This window comes from Marmota flaviventris, chromosome 16, assembly GCF_047511675.1.
Source record: "Marmota flaviventris isolate mMarFla1 chromosome 16, mMarFla1.hap1, whole genome shotgun sequence".
Taxonomy (NCBI): domain Eukaryota; kingdom Metazoa; phylum Chordata; class Mammalia; order Rodentia; family Sciuridae; genus Marmota; species Marmota flaviventris.
This window is the reverse complement of record NC_092513.1, coordinates 78,499,510-78,518,207: the sequence shown is the minus strand read 5'-3', so window position 1 is coordinate 78,518,207 and position 18,698 is coordinate 78,499,510. Positions and strand designations below refer to the sequence as shown.

General features: G+C 45.5%; 1 protein-coding gene across 1 annotated transcript; it reads right to left on the bottom strand.

Moving 5' to 3' along the window:
* Positions 1 to 3,626: 3,626 nt before the first annotated feature.
* Positions 3,627 to 11,121, bottom strand: LOC139702177 (spermatogenesis-associated protein 31E1-like). Its single transcript, XM_071602619.1, has 5 exons — positions 10,999 to 11,121; positions 9,878 to 10,081; positions 8,833 to 8,878; positions 7,722 to 7,782; positions 3,627 to 7,458 (listed from the first exon to the last, which is right to left on the bottom strand). Exons 1-5 carry the CDS (start codon positions 11,119 to 11,121, stop codon positions 3,627 to 3,629), a joined length of 4,266 nt encoding a protein of 1,421 aa, XP_071458720.1.
* Positions 11,122 to 18,698: the final 7,577 nt, after the last annotated feature.

Sequence of the window (18,698 nt, the reverse complement as noted above, 5' to 3'; positions counted from 1 at the left end):
TGATGAGGAGGGTATGGCAGGGCATCCAGGTGGTCTCTCTCTCCCACTTGTGTTTCTAATCTGTTTCCAGATGTGGGAGACTGAGCCATTCCCTCTGCCTCCCCAGATGACTGTGATGTGCCCCAGGCCTGCACCTGTGGAGCAGTGTTCTGGGGGATGAGGGCCCAGGGCGAAGTCTCTGTGCAGAGAGGGTCTGACAGTTCCCTTGCTGAAGTCAGTGGTTATGGGCCTTAGCTGTAGTTGCAGCTGGATGGCTGAATAGGGCTATGCCTATTTTTGTGTTTTCTGCCCTGCACTATATAATTCATAGCAGCAGAAAATTGTTTCTCTTTTAATTCACAATTTATTCCACTTTAACCACAGTGCCTAGTGTGTAGCAGTTCCTCAATTGTAGTATATGTGTGTGCGTGCATGTGTGTGTGAGAGAGGGAGGGACAGAGAGGAAGAGAGATTGCACACTTTCTGTTAGTGGAAACTTCTTTTTCTCTTCTACTTTCTCACTTTACATTTTGTAACCCCATAAATTTCTCTTGATCTTTTCTGCATATTTTGTGTTTGTGTTGATCACTAGAATATGTGGGTGCTCAGCCCCTGGGAAGTGAATGTGAGTCCAGATTCTTCTTTACTGGTTCATTTCATTCTTAGAGTTCATTTGCTACAGGTCTTTATCGTTTTTCCAAAATAAGCCAGCTCTCTTAAATTCAATTCTTGTATCCAATAAAATAAAGAAGTGATATTTCTACATTTGAGAAGAAAATAAGTAAAACTGGACAAATAAGAAAATTTCTCTCACTGGAAGTTGGTGGCATTTATTCATGTTTAAAATTTGTGGTTCTTTAAACAATGAGTCAGAGCTGAGGCTTGTGTAAATCTGCAGAGGGAGGAATTTTTCAGATCTACGCTTGGAATCCGCAGTTCTTCTGTCCAGAGGCAATGGAATTACAAAGGAACAGAAGTTCCTGAGGATTTTCCCAAGCAGAGACGCCATCTGGGAGGCCACGTTGACAGTGTCTCAGTGTACTGGGGTTCCAGGGGCAGGGGCTGGTGGTATCCCTCTTGTGCTCCCAGTAGTTTTAGAGAAATGAGCAATGGATGTGGGGATTCTGTGGGAAGTCTCTGGGAAAGGTCTCTGTTTCCAATCCCTGTGGAAATTCTGAGGTGCCTGTGTGATGTCTGTGTGGGTCTCTCAAAATCTGTATGAGGTCTCTGTGTGAGGACACTCCATGAGGTCAGTGTGTTTGGGTGCGATGTTTCTGTACTGTCTCTGGGTGGTCTCAGTGATGGATAAGTTCTTGCTGAGGATATCTGTAGGACATCTCTGTGATGATGTTTCCCTAAGGTCTGGAACTCTGTGGGAAGTCTCTGTGAGAGATCACTGCATGAGGACCATGTGGCAGTGAAGGTTGTGGTGGGAGATCTCTGTGTTAGGTCTCTGAGGTCTCTGTTGGTACAAATCTGTCAGAGGCCCCTCTGGGAAGTGTGTCAGGGGTACTGTGAGAGCTCTGTGGGAGGACCATGAAGTCGGTGTTACTTCTCAGAGAGGTTCTTGTGTTTCCATGAGGCTGTGTTGGAGGTTCTGTGATGGTCTCTGTGACAGTCTTTTTGTGGGATCTCTGAAGGGCTAACTGTTGTGGTGTATTGTGTCTGACAAAGGATTCTGTGAAAAATCTCTGTACAGGGTCTTATTGTGTATCAAACCTGGCAGCAGCAGAGGGCACAGGACTTTATCCCTCTTGCTTCTGGCTGTCCCTCAGTGTCACTGTCTGTGGCATTATCCCCTCGGGATCCCTGGGGTCCATGTCCAGCTCCTCTGCACTGAGAACCTGCCTCTCTGGCTCTGAGAGGACCCAGCAGGGCCAGATTCAAGGACCCGACTCTGTTCTAGCCCATTCTGTCCCTGGGTCGTTCTTGATGCTAGGCCCACTCTGGGGTCTGCTATGATCAAGGCACAGGACCTGGTTCAGGGGTGGCCTGTGGGGCCTTGCTCACACTGAGAGGGACGGCCTGGCTTGACATGTGGAGGACTTCAGGCCAATATTGGGGCAGGACCAGGCCTGTGTCCCTGCCTTGGTGTCACTTCCTGGTAAAGGACTCTGCATCAGGGAGCAAAAATGGCAGGGTACCTGGAGTGGTGCCTCCCCAGGTGGCCACAGCGTCCAACACTCTGCAGGCACAGCTTCTCCTCTCCTCCTGTGGGTCCTGCCTGCTCTCCCCTGTGGACAGGTCCTGGAAGCACACTGGGGGCAGGGAAGGCTCCTGCTTGCCCCCTGCCCAGCTTGCGCCCACATTTTGGACAAGTCGCTGCCCTGATATGACAAGTTCTAACTGAACCACCTCTAGTCTGTGGACAAGCAAGTTCTGGGGCCTAGAGAACCTTGTTTTGTGACCCCAGGCTCCCCTTTGGATTTTTTAGGTCCCCACCTTTCCACTGCAGAAGAAGTGCTAGGGCCATGTGTCCATGTTCATGTCTGAAGGTCATCAGCTCCAGTTCTGCACTCCTGGCTACTCCAATTGTTAACTCATCCCCCCCTTCTACAGTTAAGACACGAGGACTATTCCATATAATGTCAGGAAATGAATCTTCTCTACCAAAGGGCTTGCTTCCTCTCTAGCCTGTGTCATTGCTAAAGAGGCTTCTCCAGGCCTGTGGTCTGGGAGCCAGAGCAGAGTCCACAGGGGTGGGGCCAGGGTGAGTCCATGATGTTTCTACCCCCCCAGGTTGGTGGCTGATACTGGGAGGGCAGGGGCTTCCCATCCACCACACCATCTGTGACATCCCCATGTTACTCTGCCCCTCTCTTTGGCTCCTATCCCACTCTGCCCACTGTGCCCCACTGTCACATGGTTAGTGCATACCCATTTGTGCCAGCTGGGGGTTGGAGAGCTGAGAGGTGGTGAGCTGCATGTGACACAGCCCTCAGCAGCCAACTTGCTGTTCCAACGAGACACTCACACACAGATCTGCAGTTTGTTTTCCTGGTCACTACCCTAGAGAGTAGGAAGGCAGGAGCAGAAGCAGGTGACATGGCCATGGCATGCAGCCTGAGCTAGAAGGAGCTGTCAAGGCCCATCTCCATGTTAGCCTCCATAAGGGAGGGGTTCCAAGGGCAGGTGTCTTCTGTTCCCCACCAAGACATCCAACAGCCAGGACTCTCTGACCATGTCTGAACTCAGGCCAGGAAACTACACCTTTTCCCAATTTCCTGGGCCCGTTTGTGGCGTGGGAGGCTATTAAGTCCCATGGTAACCCTGCACCCCAATCCCTGTGGCCTCACAAAGTTCAGAATGAAGGGAAAGGCTGATTCAGACATGAGGGTGGGGTTCCAAAGGTGTTCTGTTATTTCTGTAATGATCAAGTCATGAATTCTTAAGGTATAACAAAGGGATCTGACATAACGGTGGGTACTCAATGCCACTATCACCTCCCTGCAAGTCCAGTCTCTTTTAGAATCCATTCTAATGAAGAACAGACATGACCTCCTTCCTTATGACCCAGCACAATAAAGACAGAAGCCTCTCTGATTAAAAAAAAAACATTATTTTTAAGCAATTGTCACCCTATTAGGAAGAGGCCATTATCAAACAAAGGGCTCACAGGGGGACAGTTTTTCTGAGTATGGTTTTTATTATGGGAAAAACTTCTTCCCAGCAGGACAGGAGTGGGAAGCATGTTGATGTTGATGAGACAGCAAATGTCTCTGAAGAGCACAGTGCCTTGGACAGTGGACACTGTGGCCCGAGATACCTGCCACCCTGGACCTCTGCTGGCAGGGGCTGGGCAGAGGTGCAGACTTCTTAAGCAGCAAGGCCGGATTGTTGTCCGGGTTTCTGATCCACCTCTTCAGAGGATGGCTGTGGCCCCTGGGGCTGGCCTGGTGACCAGGAGTCATAGTTCCGATCCCTCTCCTTCGTTCCAGAGAGAAGGAACCCCTAGCATAATGGGATTGTCTACCCACAGGGGCCTGGGGTTTCTCTTTAACTATGTTTTCCTTTGAAGCAGAACATTCATGTTGAAACCTCATTTTCTGCGCTATGATGTATCCAAAAGTACACAAGAGTGCCTGGGCCTCTGACACCCTGACATTGTCTATTAGCAGTTGGCTTGTGACTGACCCTTGGCTTTGGGTAGTAGTTGATGGGATCATGATTTTGGGTGAGGAGTTTGCCTGCCCTTTGGATTTACTGGGGAAAATATTCTGCAGAAAGTTCTTTATTCTGTCTCCAAAGTTTCTCTTTGAAGGAGCCTGGGAGGACTTGTCCCCCACAGTGTCCCCTACCTCCTTAACTGGGACAGAGGGGCCCATTTCCCCAGCACAGGAGGGCCGCCCTCCTGAAAGCCTTTCTCCCTGTGTTCCTGACCTGGGCCTCACGCTGTCCGCCCTCTTGGCAGTTGGCCTAAACGTATTTCTCCTGCTCTTCCCTGGATCCTGGAGCTCAGGGATCTTGGGTCCCTGCAGGTCCTGGATGCTGTCTTCACTGAGTCCACACTGAGAAGTTGATGCACTCCTACTGGACATGCTTAGAGTGTTGGACTGTCTCTCCTGGGAAGCTAGGATGTCTGCAGCCAGGAGCACCTCAGGGGCACAGTCCTGATGAAACTTGTCAGTGGCAAAGTCTTGCAGGATGACACCTGTAGCCAGTTCTTGAGGCTGGTTCTTTGGCTCAGTCTGTGCTTTCAGGCATGAGTATTCTTGGCCCTGGGAAATAGAACTTATAGAAGGGGGGGGTCCTTCACTGGTCCCCTGAGATTCTAAACTCCCTAGGGAATTAATATGAACATTAGGGAAGTTTGAAGTCTTCCTGGTTTCCTTGGTGATTCCCCATTGAGAAGACTCCTCCTCATCATCCTCCAGCTCTCTGACTTCTTCAGTCTTTAAAAGTTGGTGTCCTACCTGAAGTGATGACATGCTGTGGCATGAGCCTTGTGAGCTCATACTTCCAGTCCCCAGGGATTCCTGTCTGCCCATTTCTAGGCTTGGACTTGGTTCCAGACTGTCTCTTGCAGATCCCAGGACAGTACCATTGTGCCAGGTTCTGCCCACGAGAATGTAAGTGTGGGGCTGAGAGGGCAGGCTGCTTTCATGTGCAGTTGAAGGAGCATCTGGGAGCCCACCGTTGTCACCAGATGGAATTCTGCTCAGGGACTCAAAAGAGGGGCCAGAGAGAGGACTCCTCTGGGTGGGAACTGGAGTTTGTGCTACCTCCTTCAGTCCTGGACCTTTCTGAGTGGGTTTTCCCCGGACCTTGGCATCATGGGCAATGGGGTTAGCCCTGGAGTCATAGGAGGCTGAAGAGGGAAGGGCAGGCTGTGGAGGTGGTGAAGCCTCAGAGTTCCTCACCTTCAAGATATTAATATGCTTGGGGACCCTGAGGGGTAGGCCCCACCTGTGCCTCACTCTTAGACTTGTAACATGTGCCTCCAGTTCCTGCCGAACGCTAGCATCAAGGAGGGAGAGCACCTGGGAGGTGTTCCTGAAGGCTTCCCCACCTTTTAAGGTTGGTCCACCCCAAGTTTCCTTCTGGGTGTTTGAACTTCCAGGTAGGACAGAGACATGGTATGAGCCAAGCCTGGAATGCCGAACACCCACGGGAATCGTGCCCTCCTGTATTATCTCTGGCCTCTCAGAACCAGCCCTCTGTACAGCAGGGCTCCTGTTGTCTGGAATCACTGAGTTCCATGAAGACTCACAACTGTCCTTTGCCTGACCTGTCTTTGGGATGTTATCCCAGGACTCCGTCAGATTCAGAAATGGGTCCATATTGGGTGGTAGTCCATACTGATGTAGCATGAACCTCTTCTGAAGGTGTTGATCCAGTTTCTCTTGAAGATCAAGGCTCGGGAAATCCCCTGGGGGCTTGTTGATGGGCTTGTGGTCACAGGAGGCCCTGTTCTCTGAAGTGAGATGGCTAAAGATGTTCTGAGACTTTTGGAACAAATGAGGTAAAGCTTCTCCAATTTCTAGTTGTTTCCTCAAGTGTTCATATTTAAGGTGTTGAAGGGAAGGGGAAAGTAACTGGGTCCCCTCTTGGCTTGTGGGGCATGGAAATCCACAGGCAGTATTCAGAGGAAGATGGCATGGCAGGCTTGGGAGAGATGATGGGAGATGGTCCTGATGGTGGATCTGAGCCAGCGGTGGGGACTGGGACCAGGACAAGGTTGGAGTCCCAGGCTGGAGTTGGACAAGTGGGTGGAGCAACTGGGAGGCAAAGAGTGGCCCAGGTGCCGCCTGTACCTGCCCTGGAATGTAATTAGGTACTTCATTGAATGCAATGGAGGAAAAGTCTGCTGAGGGCTCAGACATGCTGACAGTAGCCACCAGGGACTCGCTGTGCAGAATGGGGAGGCCCCAAAAGAGCTGGCTGCATTTCTGCTGTAAATGGTCCCCCAGGACCTTGGTGTAAAAGAGCTGCTGAGGAACAGAAAGCTTCTTTGGCTTGCCTTTTGTGTTCCAGAAGTGTTGTGGGATGGTGGTGTCCTGCTCCCTGCCCAGGGACTGTACTGTGCTTCCCAGAGAATTCAGGGAGTGGACTGGTTCATCTTTTGTCTTCATTTCTGCTCTCTTGCTGATCAGTATCTCCAGCAGTTTCTGGACACCAGGGTTAATGAAAGATTTCCCCTCAGCCTCTACCTGCGAGAGTGGGCCGTTTGCCCAGAGTGAGTCCTCTGGTGGGTGGGGAGCATGATCTCTCTTGGATTCACTGTGAGGGGAGTGGGAGAAGCCACAGACTCTGGCAGCCATCTGCCACCAGGAGAGGGATGAGATGGGACAGGTGGAGAGAACATGGCCTGAGACTGCTGGGACAGGAGGTGGCAATTTGACTGGAGAACGCAAAGTGTCAAGAGAAGTTGATGAGACAGAAGATGGCGATCGGATAGGAAATGGCAATGGGACAGGAGGTGATGATGGGCCAGGAGAGGGCGATGGGTCAGGAGAAGGCGATAGGCCGGGGGATGGCAGTAGAACAGCAGATGACATTGGCACAGGAGAAGGCAACCAATAGTTGTTGGGTGGAGAGGCGCTCTGTGGGCTGGTTCCCAGTGAGTGTGTCATTGAGTCACACTGAGGAGGAGTCAGGCTGGGTCCTGGCAGAGATATACGATGGGCCATGGGATCAGGAGGACGAGATGGGGGAGAGGAAAGTCCACGTGGCTGAGGTGCACGTCCTTCTAGAAGAATCACAGACTCTGGAGACTGAGAGGCACTCAGGGATGAGTGAGTCTCAACAGTATCTGAGGAAGTCATTAGGTCTGCTGAGGGAGCAGAGGCCAGGAGCAGAGGACGCTTGCTCAAAGGAGTCAGGGAGGCCAAAGGGAGGAAGGCAGTGGCCAAAGCCTCCTGCACAGGCAGTGTGCATGACTGGTGGGCTCCAGCTGACCCTGGTTTGCACATCTCATCTGGGTCATCTCCTTTTAAAAGGTGGTGAAAGGTGCTGTCATCCTGGAGCTTCCGTAGGTGGCTGCAAGAGATAGAGGCCCAGGCTGCAGTCAGGAGCAGATGGGCCCAGGAGGTAGGGAAGGTGGAGCAGGGGTAAACACTGTGGTCCATGGCTCCTCACTGTTCCACTGGCTGATATTACCAAGCCCTTGCTGTCCCATACCCCAGAGCTTTAGTCACATCTTGCCCCACCTGAGGCTCCTTGCTGCCCCACGAGAGCTTTGTGTTGCTGGATTGTCACAGGCAGCAGGAGGAAGGGCTCAGGAAGAGGTGGAAAGGACTCACCTTTGTAGAAGTAAAAGCAGATCTTTAGTCTCTTCCGCTTTTTTCCAGAAATCACTATAATCTGAAAATGAAGACCTGGTTATTGTGGAAAAGGAAGGGTGTGTGGAATATCCACAGGGGGCAGACAAAGAGAGTGGACTCTGGTTGCCACCACCAGTGTTCAAGGCCACATGACAAGTGACATGAATCGCAAGGCACACGGAGGAGCAGCATTTTGTCATCTACTTCTACCTCCACTAGGCTCCGTGGTACTAACAACCACAGTACTGAGAGAAGGATCGGACAATTTCAAAGAGGAATGTCTCTTAGGGAAGAAGAGCTTGTCCACACTTTGACCAGGAAGTCCCCCTCCTTGTCCAGATGAAGCAGGGGAACCAAAGGAAGTCAGGGTAGATAATAATGACTGGTCCAATTAGGAGATGGGTCTGCTGGAAAGTAAAGGAGACCTAACGCTCTTTCCCCCTCCTCCTCCCATGTTCCTTCCAGTGTTCCTCCCACCTATCGCTAAGGTAACTGCCCTGGAATTGCTCCTCCCTGCAGGGAGCTGTAGGAGTTGTTGATTGATGCCTCCTGGGCTGCTGCCTTCCTGCCTGGATCACTCCACCATGGGGCCCACCTCTGGGTCATGTATGCAGAATGGGAGAGGAGAGGCAAGATAAGGGGAGAAGGAGGACATGAGGGCAGAGGAATTCTAAAAGGTACAATGGGACAGGACACCCCTGCTTCTTTGGATACCCAGCTCTGGGACCCCTTTTCTATGGAGAAGTCTGACTCTATTCTATCCTTTAAGAAAACTTGCTCCCTATGTCTGCCTCTGCATTTCTTGACTGTTCAGTCTTCACCCCTGGGGAAACAGAACTGGGCCCTGATGGATCCTCCTCACTGGCAGGATCACAGACAGCAAGGCTCCAGTCGTGCCCACACCTCACTACTGGACATCACCACCCCGGCCCGCCACCATGCAGGCCTAAGGAGTGTCTCTGGTGAGATGCTTTCCTTCCCAGGATCCCCCCTCTCAGATCTTTGCACCTGACTTCCTCTGGGACCTGGCTCTGGTCTCTTCAGGACAGGTGGCAGCAAGTCACTCTGGAGTGGGAGGGCAGGGCCTTACCTTTCAGAATGTTGCTCTTCTTCCTTTTCTTCTTCACCTTTGGGTGCTAACCAACAAGAAAGAAAAAGAGGCTGTGGCCCAGTTCTCCCTCCGCTCTGCTAGGTCAGCTGCAGACATTCCGTTTTTCTGAACAGCATCACGTTCTAGAGTTAACTAGTTCTCTTGGTTCAGAGAACATTTTTAAAGTGGCAAAATACTTTATTTTTCTTCTTTGGAAAACACAAAAGGAGATTTTCTACATGAACTACACCATGCATGTCCTGCGCAGTCACTGATCCTTGGCTCAGGAGCAGACTCATTTACAGAAGCTCGTCTCAGCTGCGACACAGGGTTCTGCTACCTGAGGAGAGGTCTCTCCAGTGGGTGATGGAGGCCTCAGGGCTCAGCACAGCCCTCACCTCAGCCCAACACAGAGGAAAGCCTGGGCTCTGGACTTTAACCTTCCACCATTGCAAATGAGTTCTGAAAGGAGGCACAGTAAATAGCTGCTGTGGGAATCAAGGGATCCCACAGGAAAACGAACAGCAATGGGAAGGATATGAACTCCTATCTCTAACAGTGACAAAGGGTTTCAAACTTTTTATACCTGCCTTCCTGAGTTAAAATTTTTACCTGCACAACTAGTTCCCTGACTGTCTGAAGGGCCATTTGCAGTTTCCAATGATCAATTCACTCTCCTTGGAAACTATAGAACTCAGACTCCTTCTCTAACTGTGGGTCATTTTTATACCTAGAAAATGAGCCCTTCCAGTGCCTGATGGATTGACTGTGCTTCAGCATACAGGGCAGCTTGCCGATTCATTGGAGGTCTGCTTCCATCCTGGTTATTTGTATTTTCATTACGGTGCTAAAACCATGTTGGTTATTTTTGCTTACATCTAGTGGACACTCTTCCCCTGCTTTCCCCGCCTGTCCCAGAATGATGCTCTCTTCTGTCCTGAGATTTATCTTTTTTGAAGTGCTTCTACTTGTTTTGGAAAAATGGAAAAAAGAATAGACAAAACAGAACCTAGTTTTTGTTGAGTCTGGTGTGAGGGTTTCTTACCTTCCTGAGTTTTTCCTTTTTCCTTGGTGGTGGGAAGGATGGATTACCCTGGAGGAAAGGCATTAAGAAAAAAAAGAGCCCCAGTCCACACACACAGGCAAGGACCATGTCTACCGCCCAGGTGGTGAAGCTGGGGTTCAGCCATGCGGCACTAACGCTATTCAAAGGAAAAAGAAGATTCTCCATCTTCTGAATCACACTGTCCTGTTGGACAAATGAGTCCTGAGAGTTCACTTCAGCAATGGGGAGTCGTACCCTGGCCTGTGTCACACAGGGCTGTGCCCTCTCATCACAAAGGGATCCTGACAGCAGGGGAGGGGCAAGGAGAGGAGGCAGCACCACACCCCTGCTCCACCCCCTGGCCAAGCCTGTCCTCCACCCTCCTGTGCCTTCTAGATCTTTCCTTTCAACTCCACCTACTCACCCTGTCAGAGGAGCCTTTTGTCCATTCCATATTCTTTCTCCTCAGAACCTAGACGTGACCCACTTCCTTGTAGATCTCTGCTTGAGCTTCATTAATTTCATAGCTTTTGGAAATTCTTTTTTTTCTCTGGAATTTTTATTTCTCAGGGATTATTACTTTCAGGATCTCCTCTCTTTGAAATTCCAACTTTTCCATATGATATGTTCTTGCCTCGTATCAACTCGGCGTAGAACTAAAATTGCTTTTATGCTTATTTAGTTATATCAATTTTAAATAAAATTTTTTCAAATTTATTTTACTATCTTCATCTACAGGATTTATTTTGCTGGCAGCAAATTTTCTCATGCACTGGGAGTATCTCTTTTTTTCGTTATGAAAGGACAGATTTTCTGGTCATGGAATCTTAGCTGGTCCTCCTCGGCTTCCTTTGATGACTCCCTACCACTCCCTCCTTCCATTATTTCTGATGGGGAATCAACTGATAACCTCACTGTGGTCTCCTTGTGCGTGAGTTTTTCTCTGATGCTTTTAAGAGAGATTTAAAGAGAGATCTTTGCCTTTTCACAGTTTGACTGTGCTGTGCTTAGGAATGAATCTATTTGTTTTCACTTTACAAAGGCAAAGCATTGAATCTAGAGGTTTTATATATATATATATGTATAATTAAAATTTGCTAAGTTTCCAGCCCTTATTTTACAAGTTTTTCTTCCCCCTTCTCCCTCCTTTCTCTCTGGTCTCTCCTTCCACATGTGTCAGTAGCCGTGGTGATGGGGACGTCCAGGTCAGGCAGCCCCACTTGCGGGAAGGATCTCTGCTCCATGCTGCTGTGTTGCCTCTGCTCCTTGAATACACATCAGTTGGCTGGACTGATGCGGGTCTGTTTCTGGTCTCTCCAATCTGTCCACTCACCTATTTGTCTACTCTTTCTCCAGTATCCCACTGTCCTGATAACCACTGCTCCACAGTAGGTCTTGAAGTCAAGTACTGCCTGTCCTCCAGATTTGTTTATCCCCAGTATCGTTTTATTGTCTCTCCTTAAAAACTTTGAAATTGTTTTTTTTAGTCTCCACAAATGAACTTGTTGGAAGTTTGTTTGGATCACATTGAATATAGAGAGCAAATTGGCAAGAAGTGACATCTTAATAATGTTCAGTTTTTCTATCCACGTTATCAAATACCTCCCCGTTCATTTGGATCTTCCTTATTCCATCACGGCTTCAAAGTTTTCCTCATATCGGTCGTATAAATTTTTTTTTAGTTTTCTTTCTGAATAATTAATATGGGGGCTAATAAAAATAATAATTTAAAAAATTTTATATTCTACTAGTTCATTGCTAGATTTTTCTACATTAATCTTCTCTCTTGCAACTTTGGTATAATTACTTATTCATCCAACGTGTTTTCTTTTTTTTTCTTTTTTTTTTTTTTTATTGGTTGTTCAAAACATTACAAAGCTCTTGACATAGCGTATTTCATACATTTGATTCAAGTGGGTTTTGAACTCCCAATTTTACCCCAAATACAGATTGCAGAATCACGTCGGTTACACATCCACATTTTTACATAATGCCCTATTAGTGACTGTTGTATTCTGCTACCTTTCCTATCCTCTACTATCTCCCCTCCCCTCCCCTCCCATCTTCTCTCTCTACCCCATCTACTGTAATTCATTTCTCTCCTTGTTTATTTTCCCATTCCCCTCACAACCTCTTATATGTAATTTTGTATAACAATGAGGATCTCCCTCCATTGCCATGCAGTTTCCCTTTTCTCTCCCTTTCCCTCCCACCTCATGTATCTGTTTAATGTTAATCTTTTCTTCCTGCTCTTCCTCCCTGCTTTGTTCTTAGTTGCTCTCATTATATCAAAGAAGACATTTGGTATTTGTTTTTTAGGGATTGGCTAGCTTCACTAAGCATAATCTGCTCTAGTGCCATCCATTTCCCTGCAAATTCCATGATTTTGTCATTTTTTAGTGCTGTATAATAATCCATTGTGTATAAATGCCACATTTTTTTTATCCATTCATCTATTGAAGGGCATCTGGGTTGGTTCCACAGTCTAGCTATTGTGAATTGTGCTGCTATGAACATCGATGTAGCAGTATCCCTGTAGTACTCTCTTTTAAGGTCTTCAGGGAATAGTCCGAGAAGGGCAATAGCTGGGTCAAATGGTGGTTCCATTCCCAGATTTCCCAGGAATCTCCATACTGCTTTCCAAATTGGCCGCACCAGTTTGCAGTCCCACCAGCAATGTACAAGAGTACCCTTTTCCCCACATCCCCGCCAGCACTTGTTGTTGTTTGACTTCATAATGGCTGCCAATCTTACTGGAGTGAGATGGTATCTTAGGGTGGTTTTGACTTGCATTTCTCTGACTGCTAGTGATGGTGAGCATTTTTTCATGTACTTGTTGATTGATTGTATGTCCTCCTCTGAGAAGTGTCTGTTTAGGTCTTTGGCCCATTTGTTGATTGGGTTATTTGTTTTCTTATTGTTTAATTTTTTGAGTTCTTTGTATACTCTGGATATTAGGGCTCTATCTGAAGTGTGAGGAGTAAAAATTTGTTCCCATGATGTAGGCTCCCTATTTACCTCTCTTATTGTTTCTCTTGCTGAGAAAAAGCTTTTCAGTTTAAGTAAGTCCCATTTGTTGATTCTTGTTATTAACTTTTGTGCTATGGGTGTCCTATTAAGGATTTGGAGCCCGACCCCACAATATGTAGATCGGAGCCAACTTTTTCTTCTATCAGACGTAGAGTCTCTGATTTGATATCTAGCTCCTTGATCCACTTTGAGTTAACTTTTGTGCATGGCGAGAGGAGGGGATTCAGTTTCATTTTGTTGCATATGGATTTCCAGTTTTCCCAACACCATTTGTTGAAGATGCTATCCTTCCTCCATTGCATGCTTTTAGCTCCTTTATCAAATATAAGATAGTTGTAGCTTTGTGGATTAGTCTCTGTGTCCTCTATTCTGTACCATTGGTCCACCCGCCTGTTTTGGTACCAGTACCATGCTGTTTTTGTTACTATTGCTCTGTAATATAGTTTTAAATCCGGTATCGCTATACCACCTGATTCACACTTCCTGCTTAGAATTGCTTTTGCTATTCTGGGTCTTTTATTTTTCCATATGAATTTCATGATTGCTTTATCTATTTCTACAAGAAATGCCATTGGGATTTTGATTGGCATTGCATTAAACCTATAGAGAACTTTTGGTAATATCGCCATTTTGATGATGTTAGTTCTGCCTATCCATGAACAGGGTATATTTTTCCATCTTCTAAGATCTTCTTCTACTTCTCTTTTTAGGGTTTTGTAGTTTTCATTGTATAAGTCCTTCACCTCTTTTGTTAGGTTGATTCCCAAGTATTTTATTTTTTTTTTGAGGATATTGTGAATGGAGTGTTTTTCCTCATTTCCGTTTCAGAAGTTTTGTCGCTGATATACAGAAATGCCTTTGATTTATGCGTGTTGATTTTATATCCTGCCACTTTGCTGAATTCATTTATTAGTTCTAGTAGTTTTTTTGTAGACCCTTTTGGGTCTTCTAGGTATAGAATCATGTCATCTGCAAATAGTGATAATTTAAGTTCTTCCTTTCCTATTTTTATGCCTTTAATTTCTTTCATCTGTCTAATTGCTCTGGCCAGTGTTTCGAGAACTATATTGAATAGAAGTGGTGATAGAGGGCATCCCTGTCTTGTTCCAGATTTTAGAGGGAATGCCTTCAATTTTTCTCCATTGAGAATGATGCTAGCCTGAGGCTTAGCATAGATAGCTTTTACAATATTGAGGTATGTTCCTGTTATCCCTAGTTTTTCTAATGTTTTGAACATAAAGGGATGCTGTACTTTGTCGAATGCTTTTTCTGCGTCTATTGAGATGATCATATGGTTCTTATCTTTAGTCTATTGATGTGGTGAATAACATTTATTGATTTCTGTATATTGAACCATCCTTGCATCCCAGGGATGAATCCTACTTGATCATGGTGCACAATTTTTTTGATGTGCCTTTGTATCCGATTCGCCAGAATTTTATTGAGGATTTTTGCATCTAGGTTCATCAGAGATATTCGTCTGTAGTTTTCTTTCTTTGAGGTGTCTTTGTCTGGTTTAGGTATCAGGGTGATGTTGGCCTCATAGAATGAATTTAGCAGAGCTCCCTCTTTTTCTATTTCCTGAAATAGCTTGAAAAGTATTGGTATTAATTCTTCCTTAAAGGTTTTGTAAAACTCCTCTGTATACCCATCCGGTCCAGGGCTTTTTTTGGTTGGAAGTCTTTTGATTGCTTCTTCTATTTCATCCATTGATATTGGTCTGTTTAAGTTGTGTGTATCCTCCTGACTCAGTCTGGGCAAATCATATGACTTAAGGAATTTATCGATGTCTTCACTATCTTCTATTTTATTGGAATATAGGTTTTCAAAATAATTTCTAATTGTCTTCTGTATTTCTGTAGCGTCTGTTGTGATATTGCCTTTTTCATCCCGTATGTTAGTAATTTGAGTTCTCTCTCTTCTTCTCTTCATTAGCATGGCTAAGGGTCTGTCGATCTTATTTATTTTTTCAAAGAACCAACTTTTAGTTTTGTTAATTTTTTCAATAGTTTCTTTTGTTTCAATTTCGTTGATTTCCGCTCTGATTTTAATTATTTCTTGCCTTCTGCTACATTTGCTGTTGTTTTGCTCTTCCTTTTCTAGGGCTTTGAGATGAAGTGTGAGCTCATTTATTTGTTGGTTTTTCCTTTTTTTGAGGAATGACCTCCAGGCGATGAATTTCCCTCTTAAAACTGCTTTCATTGTGTCCCATAGATTCCGATATGTTGTGTCTGTATTTTCATTTATCTCTAAGAATTTTTTGATTTCCTCCTTTATGTCTTCTGTAACCCATTGATCATTCAGTAACATATTGTTCATTTTCCATGTGATGTAGGATTTTTCCTTCCTTCTTTTATCATTGATTTCCAGTTTCATTCCATTATGATCAGATAAAATACATGGGATTATCTCCACTCCTGTATATTTACTGAGGGTTGCCCTATGGCATAATATATGGTCTATTTTTGAGAAGGATCCATGTGCTGCTGAGAAAAAAGTATATCCACTTGATGATGGTTGATATATTCTATATATGTCAGTTAAGTCTAGGTTGTTGATTGTGATATTGAGTTCTATAGTTTCTTTATTCAACTTTTGTTTGGAGGATCTGTCCAATGGTGAGAGAGGTGTGTTGAAGTCACCCATAATTATTGTGTTGTGGTCTATTTGATTCTTGAACTTGAGGAGAATTTGTTTTATGAACGTCACAGCACCATTATTTGGTGCATAAATATTGATAATTATTATGTCTTGTTGGTGAATGGTTCCTTTTAACAGTATATAATGTCCTTCCTTATCCCTTTTGATTAACTTAGTCTTGAAGTCGATTTTATTTGATATGAGGATGGCCACCCCTGCTTGCTTACGAGGACCGTGTGCGTGGTATATTTTTTCCCAACCTTTCACCTTCAGCCTGTGTATGTCTTTTGCAATCAGATGTGTCTCCTGGAGGCAGCATATTGTTGGATTTGTTTTTTTGATCCATGTTACCAGCCTATGTCGCTTTATTGGAGAGTTTAAGCCATTAACGTTTAGAGTTACTATTGATATATGGTTTGTACTTCCAGCCATGTTTGATTATTTATCTTCTTTTTTTTTTTTTTAATTTAATTTAGTTTGTTTCTCCATGGTTTGCTTTCCCCCCGCCCTCTGTTTTTATAGAGGCACTTCCCACTGATGGTTTTGGTTATTGTTTTTCATTTCTTCCTCGTGTAGTGTTTTGCTTAAGATGCTTTGCAATGCTGGTTTTCTGGCTGCAAATTATTTTAGCTTTTGTTTATCATGAAAGATTTTTATTTTGTTGTCATACCTGAAGCTTAATTTTGCTGGATACAGAATTCTTGGTTGGCATCCATTGTCTTTCAGTGTTTGAAATACGTTGTTCCAGGATCTTCTCGCTTTCCGCGTCTGTGATGAAAAATCCGTTGTTAACCTTATTGGTTTACCCCTGAATGTAATCTGCCTCCTTTCTCTTGTAGCTTTTAATATTTTCTCTTTGTTCTGTATATTGGATATCTTCATAACAATGTGTCTTGGCGTTGGTCTACTGTGATTTTGTGTGCTCGGTGTCCTGTATGCATCTACAATTTGTATATCCGTTTCCTTTTTTATTTCTGGAAAGTTTTCTGTAATTATTTCATTCAGCAGGCTACTCATTCCCTTGGTTTGAATCTCTGTACCTTCTTCTATCCCGATGACTCGTAGGTTTGGTTTTTTTATGTTATCCCATATCTCTTGGATGTTTCTCTCGTGATTTTAAACCAGCCTTTCTGAGTTGGCTAGGCTCTTTTCAAGATGATATATTTTGTCTTCATTATCTGACGTTCTGGCTTCTACTTGCTCCACTCTGTTAGTGATACTCTCATTTGAGTTTTTAATTTGGTTTATCGTTTCCTTCATTTCTAGAATTATTGTTTGATTTTTTTAATAATCTCTATCTCCTGATAAAGATGCTTAACTTCTTCTTTTATCTGTTAATGTAATTCATTTTCAATGTGTTCTTTCACTGTTTGAATTTTCTGTCTCGTATCCTCTTTAAGGTTCCATTCCATCTGTCTAAGGTATTCCTTGAGTTCTTTATATGACCATTTTTCTGCTGACTCTAGGTCCTCCTGAATATTTAGGCTGTCCTTCATTGTTTGTACCCCTTTTCTTCCTTGCTTTTTTATGCTGCTCATGTTAGTTCTTGTTCTGTTTGACTGCTGAGTTACTGTTTACTCCTATAAATTTATTTGATGCTTGGGAGGAAAGATATTAGAAGGGAAGGGAAGAAGTCACTAAAGAGAATGAGAGTAGGCAGGTAGAATTCAAGGAAGGGGGAATAAGAAAATTGAAAAGAAATGGAAAGACAAAAGAAACAAAAACAAAACACACACAAAAAAGTTAGAAAATAAAGAAAGAAAGAAAAGAAAAAAATTTATTTTACAAAAATAATAATGATAATAAAAATAATGAAAATTAAAATTAAAAAAATTATAATAATAAAAAAATTAGAAACATTAAAAAAAGTTAAAGAACAACAACAATAAAAAATTGAAAATGAAAGAAAAAAAAGAAAAAGAAAAAAAATGATAATAATAATAATAATAAATGCAGTCATAGAGTTCGATTAATTTCTCTTCCAGTAGGTGGAGCTGTGCCCACTGGGTCAAGCTTCTCCTCTCACTAAGTGGGAACCAATCACTGTGTAGTAGCTCTTCCTCACAGACTGGGCGGGTCTCCAATCCTGAGTGCCTAGGGCCTTCTCTTGTGTTTCCTCAAGCCAGGCCGTGCTCACCTGTGACGCTCACCACAATACTGGCTACACGCCATGTCTGCTGCTCCTGGGAGCCCTGTTGCGCTGGTTTCAATGCAGTTATCTCCTCCGCCCGTGACGTCAGTTCTCTGCCAAGGTGGTATCACATGTCAAAGGTGACCGTTCGTTCCCTTTGCCGGGTGACCAATGCAACGGGTGGGTCCTGACTGTCTCTCCCAATCCCCGTTTCAATCCTGTGGCCACTGCCTATGAAGGCTCGGTTGGTTTTTACCTCTGAAAGTTCCTAAGGGCCAACCAGTTATTTCAGCGGGATTGTTAGTGCTGAGTCACGAGAAGCAGGCGAACCGGAGCTTGGATGCAGCCGATCCGGGCTTGGTGTGTGTGTTCTGAGGGGCCCAGACTGTACACCCCAGATCCACGTCAGCTCAGCATTGCCTAGTGATCCTGGGCAAACAGCATTTATACAGTTTACAGCTCCCTATGCCCGCGCAGTTGAAGAGGTCAGAGACTTGATCTCTCCCCGCCCGCTGCCGTGTTAGATCTCCTCAATGATATTCATGTTGCCCTTACAGCTTCCTGGCATAAGCAAGTTCTTGGGATTATACAAACTGCTGCTTCTGTTTCCAGTCCAGATTTCTAGAAATTAAACCCTGCCGCCGTCGCCTCTTCCCCGGGGCCACGCTCAGGGGCGCCGCGCTCGTCCGCGACCTTAGCTGTGCCGCCGACCGGTGCCCAGCCCCCGGGGCCCAAGCGGCTGCCGCCGCGGCTCTCCGGCTCCCTCCTCTGAAGCACGGGTCCCCTCGCAGGGGCATGCAGAACGACCCCAGAGCAGGCTCTGCCCGAGGGTGCAGCGGCGAACAAGCGACCCAGGCGCTCAAGGCTGCGGTCCAGCCTTTGGAGGACAGGGCTCGGCACGCAGCCCAGCTCCAACCTCTAGGTGCGGCTGCCGGACAATGTAGCCGGCAGAAAGCAAATGGCGGCTCCCGCGGAGTGGATTTTCGGCACAGAAACCGCAGCCCAGCCAATGATCCCAAT